Source organism: Monocercomonoides exilis (assembly GCF_001643675.1).
Source record: "Monocercomonoides exilis strain PA203 chromosome Unknown scaffold4-2303458, whole genome shotgun sequence".
NCBI classification, from domain to species: domain Eukaryota; phylum Preaxostyla; order Oxymonadida; family Polymastigidae; genus Monocercomonoides; species Monocercomonoides exilis.
Window position 1 is genome coordinate 758,208 of NW_027150549.1, and position 19,060 is coordinate 777,267.

General features: G+C 33.8%; 5 protein-coding genes across 5 annotated transcripts; 2 read left to right on the plus strand and 3 right to left on the minus strand.

The window, feature by feature from the left end:
- Positions 1–402: 402 nt before the first annotated feature.
- MONOS_3588 (uncharacterized protein) lies at positions 403–3,232 on the plus strand. The gene has a single exon (XM_067873597.1). The coding sequence runs from the start codon at positions 524–526 to the stop codon at positions 2,921–2,923; it is 2,400 nt and encodes a 799-aa protein (XP_067734657.1). The 5' UTR covers positions 403–523; the 3' UTR covers positions 2,924–3,232.
- On the minus strand, positions 3,145–8,080 carry MONOS_3589 (uncharacterized protein). Its single transcript, XM_067873598.1, has 6 exons — positions 7,928–8,080; positions 7,265–7,881; positions 6,581–7,147; positions 4,009–6,366; positions 3,632–3,798; positions 3,145–3,458 (listed from the first exon to the last, which is right to left on the minus strand). The coding sequence occupies exons 1-6, from the start codon at positions 8,064–8,066 to the stop codon at positions 3,296–3,298; spliced, it is 4,011 nt and encodes a 1,336-aa protein (XP_067734658.1). The 5' UTR covers positions 8,067–8,080; the 3' UTR covers positions 3,145–3,295.
- Positions 8,081–9,838: 1,758 nt separating this feature from the next.
- Positions 9,839–10,669, minus strand: MONOS_3590 (uncharacterized protein; the record flags this gene model as incomplete). Its single annotated transcript, XM_067873600.1, has 2 exons — positions 9,839–10,089; positions 10,645–10,669. The coding sequence occupies 2 exons, from the start codon at positions 10,667–10,669 to the stop codon at positions 9,839–9,841; spliced, it is 276 nt and encodes a 91-aa protein (XP_067734659.1).
- A 3,607-nt stretch (positions 10,670–14,276) lies between these two features.
- MONOS_11621 (putative flagellar associated protein) lies at positions 14,277–16,745 on the plus strand (the record flags this gene model as incomplete). The annotated part of the gene is made up of 8 exons (XM_067864169.1): positions 14,277–15,159; positions 15,228–15,285; positions 15,367–15,543; positions 15,763–15,782; positions 15,844–15,923; positions 15,988–16,127; positions 16,205–16,452; positions 16,520–16,745. The coding sequence occupies 8 exons, from the start codon at positions 14,277–14,279 to the stop codon at positions 16,618–16,620; spliced, it is 1,707 nt and encodes a 568-aa protein (XP_067734660.1). The 3' UTR covers positions 16,621–16,745.
- On the minus strand, positions 16,645–18,080 carry MONOS_11620 (putative phosphopantetheine adenylyltransferase). The gene is made up of 2 exons (XM_067864168.1): positions 17,491–18,080; positions 16,645–17,434 (listed from the first exon to the last, which is right to left on the minus strand). The coding sequence occupies exons 1-2, from the start codon at positions 18,056–18,058 to the stop codon at positions 16,842–16,844; spliced, it is 1,161 nt and encodes a 386-aa protein (XP_067734661.1). The 5' UTR covers positions 18,059–18,080; the 3' UTR covers positions 16,645–16,841.
- Between the last annotated feature and the right edge of the window lie 980 nt (positions 18,081–19,060).

A 19,060-nucleotide genomic window follows, 5' to 3' on the forward strand; every position in this document is an offset into this window, starting at 1 on the left:
CCCATAAATATTTAAGAATATTCTCCTAATTGCTGCTACCATCAGAATAAAATTTAACGACGTTGAATTATAACAGTATTTATTCAAAGCTTAGTTGAAGGATTTTTCAACCAAATATTTTTTGCAATTTGTGCTGTTATAAATTTTCAACGCAGTTTTTGATTTATTTTACTGTTCTGCTGCATATTACAAGCAATTTCAAACGTAAATAGGGAACAATATAAACTGTGCAAATTTTAATTAAAAATCTTATTAAAAGAGAAAAAAATTACCTTTACAAAGAATGAACAACGAATCTGTTTCATCTTCAACAATGAAATCATCATACGCCATCTTGGATGCTTTTCAAACTTCTTCTTCTTCTTCACTCAATAATGAAAGTCATTTTTTAACCGACTTGAGTTCAGGGAAAACATCTTCACCATTTTCTTTTTCTGTTTATAATTCAAAGCAATTAAATGAGCCGCTAAATGCGCACATAACAAGATTATTTGCAACAAACATTCAAAGCAAATCAAAAGATATGCCAGAATCAATTTTTGATAATTTTGAGTCAATTGTTTTTCCTTACATGAAGCAGACACAAGATCATATGAATGAGCTCACAGAAAACAGTAACTCTTTGACTTCTTTTCAGATGCATTCAATTGGTGACATTTATTCAACAAAAATTTCTGAGGATTGCTCTCGATCAACGAAGTTTGAGGAACAACGCTTGAAAGATGCGCAATTTACGAGTTTTCAAAATTTGAATGACATAGAAATGAAAACTTCTGCAACAGATGGAAAAGAGGGAAAAGAGGGAAAAGAAGGCTTTTCAAGACAAAATATTGATGCTCAAATGTCTATTAAGTTATCTCAGATTTCAAAGCCAGATGTTACAGTGCCAAATTTAATCAATGAAATTGTGCAACAATATACGAGGGAGAAGATAGAAGAAATGCAAAAGCAACAGTTTATTCAAGAAGATATCGGAAATTCAGTAAAAAACAGAGAGACTATTCGAACTGAAAAAATCGAGCAAGAAACCAGGAAAGAGCTTGCTCATCATTTTCTTTCATCTCCTTCATCAGTATCACAAAATTCTGTATTGTTTAACAGAACTTCTTCGCAAACTCAAATTGATGAATTGCTTGAACCTAATATAACAGAATGGAAACCTGTTGATGTGGGGCAAAGGCAATTTTGTTCCGATGTAGAGATTATTGTGGATGGAATTCCCCGAAGTCAAATCGAAGAATCCGAACGAAAGCAGATTATTCAAAGATGGAGGAAGCAAGATCTTTTGGTTATGTCTGGAAATCTCGATAATTCAATTTCTTTGTTACTAAGGATAAAACCAGAACTAGGGATGCCTTCAAATGATGACGTAAACTGTGAAATGAGTGCTGAGGAACAAAGTTCGATTCAAATTGAGAGCGGAAAAGATGCCAACAGTGAATATTTCAAAAGAAAAGAGCAGTCGGTGAAGAGACAGATTAAAGAAGCAAAAGAACATTGGAAGCTTTTTGGGGTATGGATTCAGAAAGACTGGGCGACCGATGAGTGGGAAAGGCAGATGTGGAGATTGGCAGCCGAACGAACGTTAAAGAAAGAATTCAAAGACGAACATGAAATGAAACAAAAAATGGAAACTAATTCAACATTGGAAGAGTTAAAGAATGAACTGAATGAGAAAATGAACGAAGAAAGCACAGAAGATGATTTGCTGACACTGAAAAGAAAAGTTGCTGCGAAAGAAATGAAGCATATGGACAAAGAAAAAAAGAAGAATCTGAGCGAGGCTGATCGTTTTTGGATCAATTTCTTTCAATCAGAAGAAAAAGCTGATCATCTTAGCAGAGGCAATAAAGATGAATCTGAAGCAACATGCGCTGATTCATCTTCTTCTCACCCAATATCCGATGAGGGATCTGATCCACCTATTGATGATTATAATGCAGCAGATAATTATTCAAGCTGTTATCGACTCCAAACAAGTGAATTTCCTTCAGATGTGGCTTCTGAATCATTTCCAATCCATTCTCTTTTCTCTTCTCATTCGCTTCCAACTTCTACAAATCCAAGCACAGATATAGCACGAACTATTTCAAATCATCTGCCTCAACAATATATTCCTTCGAACAAATTGAATTTACAAAAGAAACCAAGCTTCTCGAATCAGTCAGATGAACATAGATCTTTTCAGTTAAAAAATTGCCAGCCATCGAATAGTGAGATGGCTTATTTTACAGATATTCATTTCCCACAAAGCAGCTTATCAAACTTCGATCTTCACTTTTCAAAAAAATTAACAGAACAGACAATGACAAACCAATGTTCAAAGCTACAGTACCAAAAATCGAGTGACAAAACTGCATTTTCAGCCTTTTGTGGCGAATTAAGCGAGAACAACGAAGATGAACAAACATGTCACTTTTTAATTGATGGATTTGAAAATGATAGTGAAAATGAAGCAATTGATCAAACATTTTTTGGTGATGCCTATCTTGATGTTGAAGAACGGCGTAGGAAGTTTATTGAGAAAAGATGGAACGAAACACGAATCGAAGAAATGAGAAATTTGAGAGAATCTGGATATTTTGATGCTCCAGTTGTTGTTCTTTCGTGGAGAAGTCTGTTGAAGAAGAGGACAAAAGGTACAAGCAAAAAGAAAGATTGGAGATATGTCAAATTTAATTGCGCAATGCGTCTTGAGTGTAAACGTCATCTTTGCAACAGAGTTGAAGAATGGGGATTTGAAATGTTGGCTGAAATCAAAAAAGAGCGATTAATGAAAAAAACGAGAAATGGAAAGGAAATATGTTCTGTTCCTTACAAAAAACGCATTGCTCAGAATCACCAGCCAATTGTGCTATCTGTGCAGCAGTTAACGAACGCAAAGAACACAATGGAATTAATCAACTCCAGCTTTATTTCATGAATTTGAAACTTCCATATGATAATAATGTTGCTTTCTGAAATGGATAATTGTTCAAAAAGGAAAAGAGAAATTCATTTGAGATTAAGTTGCTATTAGTTTCATTAATGTGGCTCAAAGAACTTCTTAATTTTTTAAAAGAAAGTATAACAACTATTTTATAAATAAGCTTAAAACACATTTTCAAGTTTTGAATTTCAAATATTTATTTTAAAAATTTCAAATTCGATGAACTTTTTTATTGTCTTTTTTTTCACCATTTTCTCAACAAATCTTTTAAAAAAACACTGTAAAATATAACATAATCAACATCAAATGAAGAAATAAATTGTAACACATTTTAAAAATAATCTACATATTAATTAAATCTTAAAATTATTTTGTGCTTTTTAGCAGAGCACCTCTTTTAGAAGTCAACAAGCCGGTTCGTTGAGTTGCGCTGCTATCTCTATGTAATGCTGTAGTTGATGCTGGAACACTATTAGCTTTTCCAATGAGTGCGCTAACTCTCCTTTCTCTTTCAGCACGAGTTGATGAGCTGAACGCATAGTCAAAGAAAGAAGTTGGAAGCGAACAATAGTAAAGAAATTGATTTATTGAACATTGCATTTTTTTAAAAAAAAGTTCAATTATTTGCAATTATTTCAATTATGAAGTCAAAAAGGAACAAAAAGAATCAATGAACAGTCAAATGAAGAAGTGGTAGCAAACCGTCTCGCTTGTTCAGCTGTTGTCAGTCTGCAAATATTCTCATTAACATCCTGACTGGGCAACACTGATACAACAGTCGAAGGCTCAGCTGATCCTGTTTCTGAACCAGAAAGATTGAGAGAAGGTGGAAGGAATCGATGGTGCGTTGATCCAAGTGTGTCAAATAACTATAAAGAACAATGATTAAATATATAGGTGGAAAAAAGTTTGAAGGTTCAAAACAAGACAGAAGAAAGAAACGAAAGAGATGAAAAATTAGTTATTATATTCAAAATATGATTATTACGGACAAAAAAAGAAAATAAAAAAGAAAATAAAACATGATTCATCACTTTACAGAACAATAAATATTTTCTTTTTTTGTTTTTCAGCCATACGTTTGAATCAGTCTCATCAAACACAGTAGCCTGCTCGTCTTCCTCTGCATGTTGTTTTGCCAGCACATCGTTCAGAATCGAAGTGAATGAATAGATTTCAAGCAGTCCCTTTTCACCTCGTTTCGAATACATCGCTTGTATTATCTCTTTTCTCTTCTCTTCCATCCTCTTTCTTTCTGCCTCTCTCTCTTTCTCTGCTTCTGCTTCTGCTTCACTTTCATTAGCAATCTCACTTGCTTGAGACTCTCTCACTTCCTTTTCGCTTTGCTTCACTCCTTTCCTCCTTCCAGAAACAGGCGGAGTTCTTGCTGATCCTCGTCTTGACTCCGATCCTTTCACTTTCAGTTTTGGCTTTTCAACTTCTTTCGGCTTTTCCTTTTCTGCTTCTTCCACTTCTGCATTCTGCTCTGGTGCACCGTCTTCAGAAATCGAAATCTGAATGTTAACAACGTCAGCCAGCGACGACGCTTCATCAACGGGAGGAGGTGTTGGCGGTGGAGGATTCGGATTTGGTGATATTGTTGTTATGCAGTCACCAAACACTGAAAGAGGGTACTTTAATCCATCATCAGTTATACGTGAAATAAGTTCGATGCCAATTGTTTCTGCTGCTTGCGCCTTTTGGCCTGTTATTGTTGAAAAGGATGATTGTGTTTGATTCAGCTGTCCAAGTCGACACCCACCTTCGCTTTGCATATCTCCTCTTTGGTTTAAACCAGTACGACAGCCCAAAGAAGATCCAGCCCTGCTCCCGCTTTTCCGCTCGTGCGAACAAGTGGCTCGGAACACACGAATCATCCCGCTATCGTCACGCACAATGCACCCAAAACAGCAGTGCGGTGTAGCATCTGTCTGCCCAATCATGTCTCTCTCTTTCAGAGACACCACATGCAGCTGTGCCACTTGCGGAATGACAGACGGAGGAAGTGAAGCAGCCATCGACGACTTCTGTTCAGACAACGTAGGAACAGGGCAATGCTTCACTGATGCGTCATACCGCGCTCTACGCCTTTGTGCACCTCCAACGCCCAGCCTGCCTTGCACAGTGGAACCAAAGAGAGCAGTTGGCGGGTGCGTAGCATTGACAGTTGTGTGCGTGGCTGGATCGATGCTGACTTCAAACAGATACAGCCTTCCTTCACTGTCTGTTGCTGCCACGCGAATGCGAATGAGTGTGGCAAAGCCTTTCTGGCTGGATATGTCGCTCGTCTTGATCATGTCTTCAGATGTGCTCGTAGTAGTTTTTGGATCTGCTTTGCTTAAAGTTGTTGAATAATTCATTTTTGCTGTCTTTAAAGCCGAATTCTTAATATTTGTCATCGTCTTTGTATCTGCGGCAGTTCGAGTTTGTCTGGTATTTTGCATGCTTCCCTGAGTTGTTTTCGTCTGTCCCAACAGCTGCGTTCCTCGAAGATTCGTCGTAGCTGTTCCAGTCTTCAGCGAAGGTATCAGACTTGCAGACGAAGAAGCGCCCGGGATGCTCTTTGTTACATCAGCACTAAGGCCACTCGTCTTATCAGGAATAGGAGCAAGAACAGGAACTGTACACACAACAGGAAACGAGGTGGCCACATGAAGAAGCGGCAGAGGCGGGAGAGACAGCGACGTCGCTGGATGAAGAATGACAGGCTCCCCGCGGAACGAAAAGAGCGCAACTGATCCGTCATTGAATCCAACAGCACAATGTGTTCCATAGCCGTCGCTTGTGCTGCAGGCGCGCACGTCTCCAGAGCAGCCCCCGAGGCTCATGACAGCTGACGGATAGCGCCAGAGAGTGTCTGGTGTGTGTGAAGGGGTAAATGAGAGGGAAGAGTGTTGTGAGGTAAACGGTGAAGTGAGAGAAGGATTGGGAGAAGGCGATGAACTGGCAGTTGGATGTGAATCAGACAAGGCTCCACGCGATTTGAGAGAGAAGCGAGAAACAGTATTTTTCCCTTTTCTGACAAGCAGCAGCGAAGATGGCAGGAAATACGGCATCCGCGAGGAATCTCTTGCAGCTGAAGGGGATGAAGACAGCTTCAGAGGGCTAAGTGCTGGATTTGGAGCAGACAGAAAGATGGCTGAAGGTGGGTGCTGTGGAGGCACAAAGGACGGGGAGACAGCCCAGGAAGGTTTGAGCAGAGAGGCAGCTGATGAAAAAGCAAACGTCTCAGAAGTCTGCGATTGCTGAAGTGATGAAGGGATGGATGCTGTGGAAGACTGCCCTTTTGTTTTTCTGGTGGGCGTTCCAGGAGGCCCCCCAGCTCCTGCATTTTTGGATTCGCCTTTTCCAGTTTTGGCTTTTTCTTTTTCGCTGGCAGCACTTTCTTGCCCAGCATTTAGCTGCATTGCAGAGTTCTGCGCAGGTAAAGACGATGACTAACCGCGTTGAAAGAGAAGAAATGGCGGAAAAAGGATATTGTTATAATAATTGAGCACAGTTTGTTGTGACAGGAAAAAGAAAGGATCACATTATTTCATTGAAGTTTGAACAAGCCACAGCAAGCAGCACAAATCCGATAGATAATAAAAAAAAGGAAGAAAAAGGCAACTAACTTCAAAAAAAATGCAAAATTCTATTCTAGCAACAAACCTTTCCTTTTCCACTCCACATCGAATCAGAGTCGTCAGCAACATCCAGCACCAAGTAGCTGCCATCGATCGGATCCAAACTGCTCTTTCCATTCAGAAACAGCAGCGGCTGCGACTGGACAGCCACCAGGCCTGGGATCTGCATTGAAGACGCACCCGAAGCATCTGAAGCAGGCGGAGAAAGAGGCATCGCAGCGGAAGAAGCGGTTGCCGCAGACAGACGAGAGAAGCTCTGTGGCTGCTGGCTGGCTTCCTCAACCACGGAAAGTGAAGAAGGCAATGATCCGGGTGGGAACGAGGGGCGGCCGGGACTTGAAGTGATGCGGGAGGAGTTGGATGGGCTAGCAAAAGTTGGTGTTGATGTGGCAGAAACACTCGGTGAGTCAAAAAGAGTGGAAGATGGTCGACTTTGTTGGGTCGTGGAAAGATGCGACATGACGCGGGAATGCGACGGTGAAAAAGTTGACGGTTGGAATGAATGTGAAGGCTCTTCCCCATAGCCGGATGAAGTGCAGTCAGCACTGACGTCTGCAACAATAAGAGGTTGAAGTGTGTTCGGCAGAGGAATCTAATTTTTATATTGATAGATGATTATTCAAGTTTATATTCCAAAAAATGTTCAAATTAAATACATATAATCCATAAAATCCTCAACATTGCTGTTGAAAGAAATTTAAAATCAAACTTCAAATATGCGTAATCCATTTGCAATTGAAAGTGAAAGGTAAATTCGAAGTGGACGAATCGAAATTGGAGATAGAGACAATGAAATGAAATTATCAGGAACATTTTCTTCAGAAGAAGATCTAAGATCACCTATCTCAAACAACCCTACAGCGCAACCTCGCAAGAATGCAGCAGTTGAGAAAAGAGGGATACAAAGCAGAACTATCGAAGGAGGACATATTTCAGCGGCTGGATGCTTAAAAGTTTCACATGATACCATTAAAGACAAATCGTAATCAGAGTTGGCATTAGGTGGAATCCCAAGAGCAGCTACAATCACAAATCGATCATTAAGAAGCGAGCAAGAGATCTGATTAACGATTTTCCCATCACAAAAGACTTGCGTTTTAGAAACGCAACGTTGAGTTGCTGTTTCAAAAATTAATACTTCTCCTTGCTCTGTTCCAATACAAATATATTGACCCCATCCAAATATTGTCGAACAATATGCATTTGATTTTCCGAGAGATATAATGCTCTTTAGCGAAGAAGATGAAACGACATCCTCTTCTCTTACATTCTCTGCAAAACGTATGTTCGGTTCAATAATATTCCATGCCTTGTCAATTACAGAATCTTTTAAAAACAATTTATATGATCAATTCGGTTTAAATACACAAACCAACAAGTTTAGAAATTAAACGATAAGGTTGAGGAAGTTTTGCAATCAAGCAATTAGGATCAATGTATGAGTCGATATCAGTTCCTTTGAGAGGGTTTCTATTTGATTTCAAAGTGAAATTTTTGGTAAAAAAGCTCATAAGAAACTGTTTATGGGTTATTGAGTGGAACAAAAAGAAAATACAACAGCTTTAATTAAAGAACAAAATATTGAAATGATGTTTGAATATGGTCTGAATTTTTCTCAAAAATTATGTTTATTGATTTTTGTTTTAATTTTTTTGTTTTTCACAAAAAAGCTTATTAAAACAAAAGACAATAATGATAGTATTGTGTCAAATCATTTTGCTTTGATTGCATAGAAATTTCATCAATGGAGCATGATTTAATGACCTTCCTTTTTATTTTATTACTTCTATGGAATGTTTTTTTCGGTTCCTTCAAAAGAACAGCATTGAGTTAATATGTGTTCATTTCTTCAATAACCAAGCTCGCTTTTTTTGCTTTCAGCTTATGTTCGGAGTCATTACAAAGGCTCCATTTGTTAAGATATTTTTCAATGACACAAATGGAACAATAGCATTATTTTCTATTCTGAATAAGTTCCAATCCGATAACATTCATTCAAACATTCATATTCATTCCTTTCTTCAGAATGATAAGAATTCATAAATTGTTTTTTTTTATTAGTTGCCCAATTTCATTGAAGGATTTCCAGATTGATCATTTTATTTTTAAAGAAATTGTGTAAATGTGAAAACTTAAAAATTACCATTAATTCGATGTTTTGAGCATATTAATAGAGGCATCAAACATAAATTTGATAAATGCGAATCGGCTATTTTCATTTCACTTTTATAATTTTGTTCTTTTCCTTTTATTTATGTGTTTTTGTTTTCTCCCCATAACTTAATAACAAAGACTGGAAAATGTGAAATTTTTCAAAGCTGCTAAATTTTTTGTTTTCGATATATAATTTGAGAGTATTTGTTTTTTATTTTGCAAAGGCTATAAAATGCAAAATCTTAATGAAATGGAATATCGGCCTTATGGAAAATTCTTGAATTTATGCATGCCAATTGAAAGTACAATAGAGAATCATGTTCTAATTGAAAATCCAAATAGACTAAAAGATGTTATGTTAAAATTGAAAAGTGCATTATTTTACAGAGTTTCTGAAACAGGTGATTTTGATTTTCGTAACTCAATTATAATTTATTTCTTTCAGGTGCATATCTATTTTTGTACATTAGTTGCACAGATGAACAGCGTAAAAGTTCATTTTCAATATCTATTCGTTGCTTGGGTTTTTGCTTTCAAACAATTTTTGAAGGAGATCAGCTTCAAAAGTTGATTTATGAATGGGACTTTTTCCATGTTGCTCCATGTTCCGAAAGTGAAGATCAAATTTTAAAATACCGTGTTGAAGGAAATGATATCTATCAAAAATCTTTTTTAGAAAACCGTTTATTTGAGCTTAATGTTCCGAAAGATACGAATTCAAGTTCTGCTTTTCAATATTTGCCTGTTGGATTTCTTCAAATTTTAACAAAAATCCAGAAGTCATCTCAAAAGAATTGTGATAATATTTCCTCATCAAAGCTACAATTTTTAGTTTCGATAAAGCCAATTGTTGCTGGAATATGCGTTAGTTGGTCAATGCATCCATGCTATTGCTTCTCAAAGACAAAAAGGCCATGCAAAGTATGAAATATCGATGTTTTTAAACAATATTGTAGTTACATTGTTTGTTGATAATTTTTAATTTTGCTTAAACACATTTTTTTAAAATGACATGTTTTTCATAAAAATTGTTTCATTTTCGCAAATTTTCGCTAAACTTACAGAAATGCCTGTCTTTTTGTTGCAATGAATGCAATTGTTTTACGATTTTGAGAGCTTCCCATTATCTTCACGGTGTGAAAAGCATTTTAACGGAACAGAAATCTGACAAATATTCCGATCCATCGTTTTCAGAAACATCATCCTCATCATCTTCAATAAATGAATCTTTTGGTATATCTCCATATACTTCCTCTTCTTCCTCAGTTTCAGCTTCTAATTTTGCTGCTGCATCCACTTCTTCTCTTTCATTTCTTTCACCATCTCCAAATCCATATCCAAGTTTTTCCCCAATTCTCTCTCCAAATCCTTCACCTTCTCCTATATCAGAAAGTTCAAAGAAAATATCAAAATTTGCTCCTTCATATTTTCAAGTGAGATTTTTTGTTGAACTTCAGCAACAAAGACAAGTTGAATTGAACATTGATGAATGCAATTGTCCTATTGAGCTTACAAAATCTTTACAATTGTTTTCTTCATCTTCTTCATTATATTTATTAGATTCTCCGCTTTCAATCTCTCAAAGTCAATCAGCCACTAAATTAAAATTTCGTCCAATTCTTGAAGAGTGAAAATAATAAATTTTGATGGAGTTGTTGAACTAAAGTTGGTTTGTTTGCTCTTTTCAATATATCGAAATTTGAAAATATTTTTAATTCTTCGAATGAAATAAACTCTTCAATTCGTGCATTTCATGTGAAACTCAACTGAATGAAATAAGTTCTTGCGAAAAATAGTGGATTTTTTTTTAAATGATTCTAAGGATAAGAAAATTTCAATCAAAAACTTTAAAAAAAATCACCAAAAGATACTTTTTCTATCATGATGTCGATGAAGCTGTATTCAGCTCAGCTTTCTCCTTCTCCAGCACCAAACGGTTCCAAACAACCAAATTGCTCATTTCATCAGAAAATATCATTCATATTAAGTGTTTCTTCTTCTTTCGCACAGACTGTCACATCATGAATAAGTGCATCAACGAAGTCTTCAATCTCCAATTGACACAATCTTTTTGTCAAGAACATAACACAAAGGCATACAAGATATTTTGTTTCATTCATAATTGTGGTAATGATGGTGTCAAATGCTTCAGCGAATCTTCAATGAATTTTGCACAAACTTTTGTTTCTTTATTGAAAAGCTCCTTTTTGTGGCAAACAGCTTTGTTGATGTTTCCAAATATGTTAAAGCATTGATAATCTTTCCATTTATCGGAAAATTACTTTCTCTCGTTCTTATGTGGGGCAGAAAAACAACGGTGAGTGTTCCTTTGTTTTCTGTGAAAACTGTCGTGTTCATAATTTTACAAGTTCTTTTTCGGTCGGCCTCTCAGCACCTCCGAATATAGAAATTGATCATTTCTCCCTTTTTTCCATTGAACATTCTTTTCCTCCGAACTGGCAGTGACTCATTTTGATTAAAAAGTCATAACTGTTAAGGTTTCATTTCCATTGGAGAATCTCACTATTTTCTGAATACAGTCAAAACAGGATATAATTGCGTGATTATTTTGGAGATTATGACTTTTTTTTCGGACAGTCGATAATCAAAAGGTTTTTCGTTATTTACAGAAAATTTTCATTCAAATGTTAAACATATCCGCAATAGTTTCAAAAGAGAACATCTGAAATGAACAAATGAAAAGGTTTTGCGTTTCAAACGAAAAAATTGAAAATGCAATTGAAAAATTGTTTTGTTTATGTTGAAATTTTTTGCGAAGTTTATTTTCTGCAAATGTTTATTATAGGGGAACTCTAATTTTTCACAATTTTTAATCATAAACGGAAATAATATAGTATAAAAATCATTTATAAATTCATAATAATTTGAGATAATCTAATTTTTTTGAAAAATAATTATTAAAGATTTTCAATATGTTTGGGATAGTTCAATAACTTTTCCTTTCTTTGAGTTCTAACTTTAAAAAGAAGAAAATGAATAAAACTATAAACAAGGCCTTTGCGACAGACCGACATTTTTTTCATTGCTCGACAAGTCGAATGACAAGAAAGTCAGGTTTAATTTTTATTTTTTTAAATTAATAAAATACAGATATCGCATAAAATACCGGACAAGATCGATTTCACAATAACTGCAAGAGGAATAATTCTGACAATTTTCCTCAAAATATATCTCATTAATACAAACTCATTTGATACACAAAACTTTCAAAATAGCTTCATTGGTGCTCAGAAATATCAATTTTTGAAATTTCGGAGAAATAGAAATTTGAGCTTCTCCGAGATTTCAATCATTTATTTTTTTCTGAGCACCAATGAAGCTATTTTGAAAGTTTTGTGTATCAAATGAGTTTGTATTGATGAGAAATATTTTGAGGAAAATTGTCAGAATTATTCCTCTTGCAGTTATTGTGAAATCGATCTTGTCCGGTATTTTAAGCGATATCTGTATAATATTTTCAATATTATCTGATCTTCAGCCAAAAACAAATTTTTCACAAAAAAAAAAATTTTTTTTTTAAGCACTCAATTTTTTTAATTTTGAATAAGAAGTTTACCAATTTCGAATTAGAAGTTTATTTATTTTGAATAATACACCAAAGATTTTTCAAAATGAGAATTTTTGCAATCGAATTAATAAATTTGCAAACGAATTAATAAATTTTTCATTCTTAAAAAAATTTTTTTTCATTCAAATTAATAATTTTGGCGTTCGAAACGAAAATATTTTCTGTTTTCATTGGAATAAAAATAATTTGAAATTATTTAAAAATTTTGTCAGAAAATGAAAAATATCAAAAAATTATATTTCGTGCAAGAAAGTTATAGCAATACAAAATTATTTCCGATTCAAAAGTTAAAAAATTATTTACACAAAATTTCGTGAGAGAATGAACAAAATTTTGTTTGGTTTTGAACAATTATTATTTCGAATGCAAAAATTATTGTTTCGTTTGAAAAAAATTATTAATTCGTTTGCAAAATTTCCATTTTGAATGTAAATTTTATTTTTTGAATGTTAAAATTCTCATTTTGAAAAATTTGGTGTATAGTTAGTGTTAATAATGGTGGACACTTTCAATAACTGTGGACAGTCGCATTATCTCAACAACCATTGATAGTGGCATTTCGACAATTAACCCAATTATTCCCTCAATGAATATGAACTTATAAGACATACAGAAATGAACAACTTTCTCTGCAGAATTTTGAAAAAATCATTTTTAATTTTCGGAGAAACCCTAAGAAATAAAATTCACATAGTTTCTCCGAAAATTAAAAATGATTTTTTCAAAATTCTGCAGAGAAAGTTGTTCATTTCTGTATGTCTTATAAGTTCATATTCATTGAGGGAATAATTGGGTTAATTGTCGAAATGCCACTATCAATGGTTGTTGAGATAATGCGACTGTCCACAGTTATTGAAAGTGTCCACCATTATTAACACTAACTATAAATGGTGTATTAGTAATTCAAATTTAAAGAAACGAGTTATTTCAACAATGAAGTGTACAGAATTTCAATTTCATAAAAGCAACACCTGAATTTGTTTTTCCAATATTTGTGAAAGAAAACTTAATTACTCATTCAATTTGTGAAAATCACATCTACCCTTTATTATAACTGTTCAACATAAAATTAAAAATCAACAGCTTTCGAACTGAAACAGTAATTTCAAATTTATGAGCGAGGTGTGACACTTTTATAATTTCATTGATTCTTATTTTATTTCTCAAACTTTTTTACTGCGCAAAAATTTCAACATCAAATGAACAATCCTCAAAGACAGAGGGTTCTTCCACTGATTCAATTAATCCAACACTTCAAAATTTAAATCAGAGCATTTATGAGCTTTTCAAAAAATTGAATCAAACGCAAATATCTGAAATTTCAAGAAAGCATGTATTTGAGGATTTATTCGAACAGTTTCATGATGCTTTTTCAAAAATTCAAAAATCCGAACGAATCAAAAAGTTATGCATACAATACGATGGAGCCGTATTTCCAGAAGGAAGATATGCTCTAACTCCAAAGCAATTATCTGAAACCGAATTATGCTTCAAAACCTTGAAGAACATTTTATTTAAAAGTGCAACAGTTCTATCTTGCATTGAGGATAATGATTTTATCGATAAAGCTGCTGACGTAATATTGGACATAGAAGATAGTTTTCTTGAATGTGAAGAAGAATTTGTACAAATCGCTTTCATTTCTCAAAAATTCAAAATTCAATCATTTAAAACTGCTCAAAATACATCCATTAATTCAAGCCAATGTAATGATCAATTAATTTCATGCTATTTTTATACACCAGAACTAGCTGCTTCTCTGATAAGTATTAACGGGGGGATGAAGAAATATATTGAAAAATGCACAATGGAAATTTTAGCATTCAAAGATTTTTATTTACCGAGTATAGAATGCTCAAGAAAAATAGATCCCAAGGGCACAAATTCAAGCCCTCAACTTACTGATCAAGATAAATGTATTTGCCAAAGAACTGACAACTTTCTTGAAGAAAAATGGATTAACAGAAGGCATACACGGATGTTAGCTCTTCACAGATTAACGAGAGACGGAAGCTTTGATGACATGACTGAAGTTCGAATAACTCTTGTTGTCTTAGGAGCTTACAAAGTTGTTCTCGAATGCTTGGATAGTTGGAAATTGATAAAGAGAGACTTAGATTGCAATTCCAAAGAGATTGATTCAGGCTCAACTGGAGAACTTCGCAACAGCGAGGATGCGATGAAGGCGAACGAAGATTCTCTAGGAAAAATCAAGAGTCATCTATTTTTAAGTCAATACCACTTGTCGAATGAAAACCTGAATTGGGTGATAAGCGTTCTTAGGTATGTTAATACAACCGCTAGAACTTTGCACAACTTAGTTATGGGAGGGAAATATTCAGTTGCAGTTGATTCTGTCCATCCGCATCGAAAGGAGCTTTTGTCTTTGAATGCAATTCAAAGGGTGTTTGAATTGCTAGAGTGGTGTATCTTTTTGATTGAGCGTTCTGACTTTTTCACAAAATCAGGAAGAGAACAAAAAACTATGTCATTTTGCAATAAAAGTGAGACTGCTACTATAAAAAGTGACAGCAAAAAAGAAATAAATGCAAAGGAAAAAGAATTTTTGGAATTAATATTCGATACAGCTTCATTTGCTGCATTTACTATCAGCTATCTTTACAACGCGCTTCCTCTTTCTCAATTCAATGAAGACGCAACAGCTCAATGCAGTCAATCATCTGCCTGCCCTTCATCTTCCTCTTCTGCTTCTGAAAATTCGGTTGATCCATCACTTTGTGCATCAGAAACACCTTCAAAACAGCTCGTCTCTTTCATTGTCCGTCTTGTCTCTCTTCAGTCTTCATATCTTTATATGCGAAATGGATTGCTATCGCTTTGTGATTTAGCGGAACATCCTGGTTTGACCACTTTTTGAAGATATTATTGCCTTTTTAAAATATCTTATTTATCTTTTTCTTGATCACAGAAAATCATCCAATGCTTCTTGAACTTAATGTTCATCTAATCGCCATTTCTTTTCTAAGGTTTGAATTTTAGAAGTTTAATTTGCAAAGCATGTTTCATACAAACAAATTTACAAAACCAATCTTTGTAATCATTTTCAGGAATGACTTTGACGAAGTTGTGATAAATGCATTATCTCTTCTCACAGCTTTTCTCAAAGGAACTCAGGCAACTGCTCATATTGTAATCCCAGCCCTTGAACCATACATTTCTGTGATTAGTGCAATGACCCAGCAAAAATCGGAAATATCAAAAAATGCTCTAATTCTATTGAATTTGTTTGAAAAAACAATGAATTCTTCAGAAATAATTTAGAAAAATTTGCGATATATGTTAATCTTTAAAGAAATACTTAATTTTAAAAAGCATTATAATGTTGGATGTTTTCGTTATCATTTCTATTTTTTTTTTCAAATTTAAAAAAATTTTTAATCGTTAAAAAAAGGAGAATACACCTTAATTTTTTTTCTTTTATAAATTGATATTTGAACTTCAAGTCCAATGGCAATCTTTATCAGTTTGATTTTGATTGAATTAGTTTTACAATTTACTAACTTAGATTCTTTTTGTGTTTGAAGCCGAATTCGCTCTCAGACATTTTGGAGGTGGAAAAAAAACGAAAAAAATACAAATTCCTTGTTCCCCGGAAGATTTTGCTGTATGTCGCTGAACATTTTATTTAATTGATTAATGTTTGTGATTAATTGCTGTTTATGTGGCAGTCATTTTCAAATTCATGTTATAATCCTGAAAAACTTGTAAATGGATATGCGCCATTTTGCAAGCATTTGTACATCCCAAACAAATGGGGAATTCTAAATAACATTTTGCCTCTAACATCTGATTTACTTCCACACGTTCGGTTTGAAACATATTTTTTCAAAGAAAAAATGAATTTATTTATTTTCTCTTTTTTTCATAAAAAACGAAAAATTGTAGTTCTGGATATATTCGAAGAACCCCAGCGGAACTTCCTGTACTTACCCGTTGGCTTCCAAGAGAAGTTGGAGAATCGTTGATGAAACCCTCCAAGTTTATTGATGTGATTCTCTACTCTTCCGAACAATGTAAAAAGGAAGGTGAAAATGTTCCGGATGGCGGAATGTGGGGGGTAGTTGGCTTAATTCCATGCGACGAAGAAGTAGAATATCCAATGGCCCCAATTACAGCAATGAGAAATGCTCTAGGCACGATTTCTTCTTTTTTTTAAAAGAATTTCACAGTTTTCTTTTGCATGTCAACATTTAATTTTAGGAATTGCCGAAGGGGGAAGCGGAGTTCCAATTGATAGAGAAGCGTATGAAAAATCTGTGGCATTTTGGGATACACATATAGCTGTTGAAGACGGAGAATAAATGCCTTCAAATAATGAACAGAGATTTTATCACAGATAATTCTTTAAAAACTTTTTGAAATGAGTGACATTTTGTAAAAATTTTAAACAAAAACAAAAACAAAGCAAGAAGATCGTTGATAAAAAGTTTTCTTCTTCTCAGAAAACGTGAAATTAAAGTGCTCAATTTCCATAAATAAAAATGAATATAACATTGTAACAATTTTTTATCCTTTCGAAAATTCAGCTTGAATCTAATAATCTTAAAGCAGACGAGCTTAACTTTTCGACTGCATGCGAAGAAGGTGTTGATGAAGAAGATAAAGATGAAGAAGCTTGACATAATGGAACTATTATATATTTCATTTGAAGAAGAGGCTTATATTCACTCTCTTCATTCAACCAACTGGATATCATGTCAAAGGAATCATCAGCATCTCCTTCCCTTTTCTCGAGTTTTTCTTTTTCAAGCATTTTTTTGACCCAGCTCATTCGTTTGTCCAAGTCAAGCTGTCTTTTTTTGCGAATTTCTTCTTTCTCTCTTCTCTTTTGTTCAACAATTTGAATGGCATCTTTTGTCTCTTCACTAACAACAAGACATTCAATTCCTTCTATTTCTCCTCCAACAGGTCCAACAGGATCAAACAGTTGTGAAACTTCCACGTGAAGTGAAGGAGCTATCTGATATACAAACCTGATGATTCTTTCTCTTCTCATTGAATACGGTTGCAACAATGAAGCGTTTTGCTTTTTCTGTAGTAATGCGGGGCCTGACAAGCCGATATGCAGATGATCTCGTGCAACAAATGCACTAATTGTAAGTAGAAGGAAATGCCCTTTGAAGAAAACATTAATTTTAAAAAAAAAGTGGAAAATTTTTTGTTTATCAAACCTGGATGAAGACGATCGAAAGTTCCACCAACAGCAACATATGAAAACATTCTGTACGGATATTCGGATTGTTCACTCTTTGTCTTTTTATCTTTCTTTAGAGACTTAATAATAGCATCATCACAAGGGGCTAAGCTCAAGCTATTCATGATTTGAGCTTCGTTTTCAAGAAAATTTGGTGCAGAATCGTGTTCTATGAGTTCGCTTATAGTTTTGAGAGAAACATTAGACAGCCCTCGAGCTTTACGTCTTTGATTTATTTCAGATAAATCAAAAGATGAATGCTGCGTCAAAATTGTTCGAATTGATGAAATACGTAAAAGAGGATGCTCTTCATTACAAAAGCAAATAAAAACTTCAATGTATCGATTTTCTTCAAAGAATACGGAATAAATTTGATTAAGAATGTTTGAAATAGAACAAAGAGTGTGCTCAAAATATGGACCATCAAGATACATCACAATCTCATTTGAAATATCACAGCATTTTGCAATATTACGCAAAAAAACAACTTCTTCGACATTAAATATTGAATTTGGCTTTGGCAAAGTAATTTGAGCGAAAAACATAAAAACTCTTCAAATGGTATTCTATTATGGTTATTCAAAATTTCTTTCTTTCCATTAACAAAAACGCTTCGAAAATGATAAATGTTTTCCTTCTATTATTTCAAATGCTTATGGTAATGCTTTTTTATTAAAGATTAAGAAAAATATCGTTTAAAAATACATTTTTATGCGAATAACTAAAATGTCTTCGAGAAAAGCCAAATATTTGACTTTATAAAGATTGATTTTACATGTTTTTATTGGTTAAAAAGAAGATTTGAAAACCAAAAACTCCCGGAAAAACAAACCAAATCAAAAGCAGAAGCATTAAAAAAAAAAGAGGGAGCGAAAAACAATTGAAGTTATAACTATGATGTTACCACAGTTTGCTTTCAAGCATCAAAAAGAAATGTTCAATATAATTTTCATAAAATGCTCAATAAAAACAATAAGAAACATTGCATATGACCGATTTCTCAATAAAATAATTTTAGAGAAAAACAAATTGAGACAAAATGAATTAAAAAAATTTGAAATTTGAAATGTGGTTTTTTTTTAAAATAAAAAGGCTATCAAAGAACAATCATACATAAATACACCAAGGCAAAGGATCAAATGAATAAAAAATAAAAATAATTGAAAGGTTTTTATACTGTTGTATTTGTAAAACCATCTCAAGTGGTAGCTTCTAAAAATAATCAATTCACACATCAAAATGGGTTCAAGTGAAAAAAAATTAAAAATTAAATAGAAAAGAAAGAACAGAAAGAAAAGAAAATAATTTCAACAATTAGAAAATTAGAAAAAGACATTTATTCCTAAATGGTTGATATAATCCAAAGACGCAAGCCAAAAATGAAAAAATGAAAAAAGGAAATAAAAACAAACAGAAATAAAAACAAAAAATTATCAATAACAAAATACCAACAATAAAATGAAATATTTTATTGAAGTATAAAATAAAGCACCATAATAAAATAAAATAAAAATAAAATAAAAATAAAAATTATATAAACAACAAAA

Excerpts from the sequence above, each read along its gene's own strand:
- MONOS_3588 (XM_067873597.1), top strand. The coding sequence starts at position 524 with ATGCCAGAATCAATTTTTGATAATTTTGAGTCAATTGTTTTTCCTTAC.
- MONOS_3589 (XM_067873598.1), bottom strand. The coding sequence starts at position 8,066 with ATGAGCTTTTTTACCAAAAATTTCACTTTGAAATCAAATAGAAACCCT. Across the intron at positions 7,148-7,264 it reads ATGGATTACGCATATTTGAA|ATTCCTCTGCCGAACACACT; the intron begins GTTTGATTTTAA and ends TATAAAAATTAG. Across the intron at positions 3,459-3,631 it reads ACAGCTGAACAAGCGAGACG|CTCATCAACTCGTGCTGAAA; the intron begins GTTTGCTACCAC and ends CTATGCGTTCAG.
- MONOS_11620 (XM_067864168.1), bottom strand. The coding sequence starts at position 18,058 with ATGTTTTTCGCTCAAATTACTTTGCCAAAGCCAAATTCAATATTTAAT. Across the intron at positions 17,435-17,490 it reads TTTCGATCGTCTTCATCCAG|GGCATTTCCTTCTACTTACA; the intron begins GTTTGATAAACA and ends TTTTCTTCAAAG.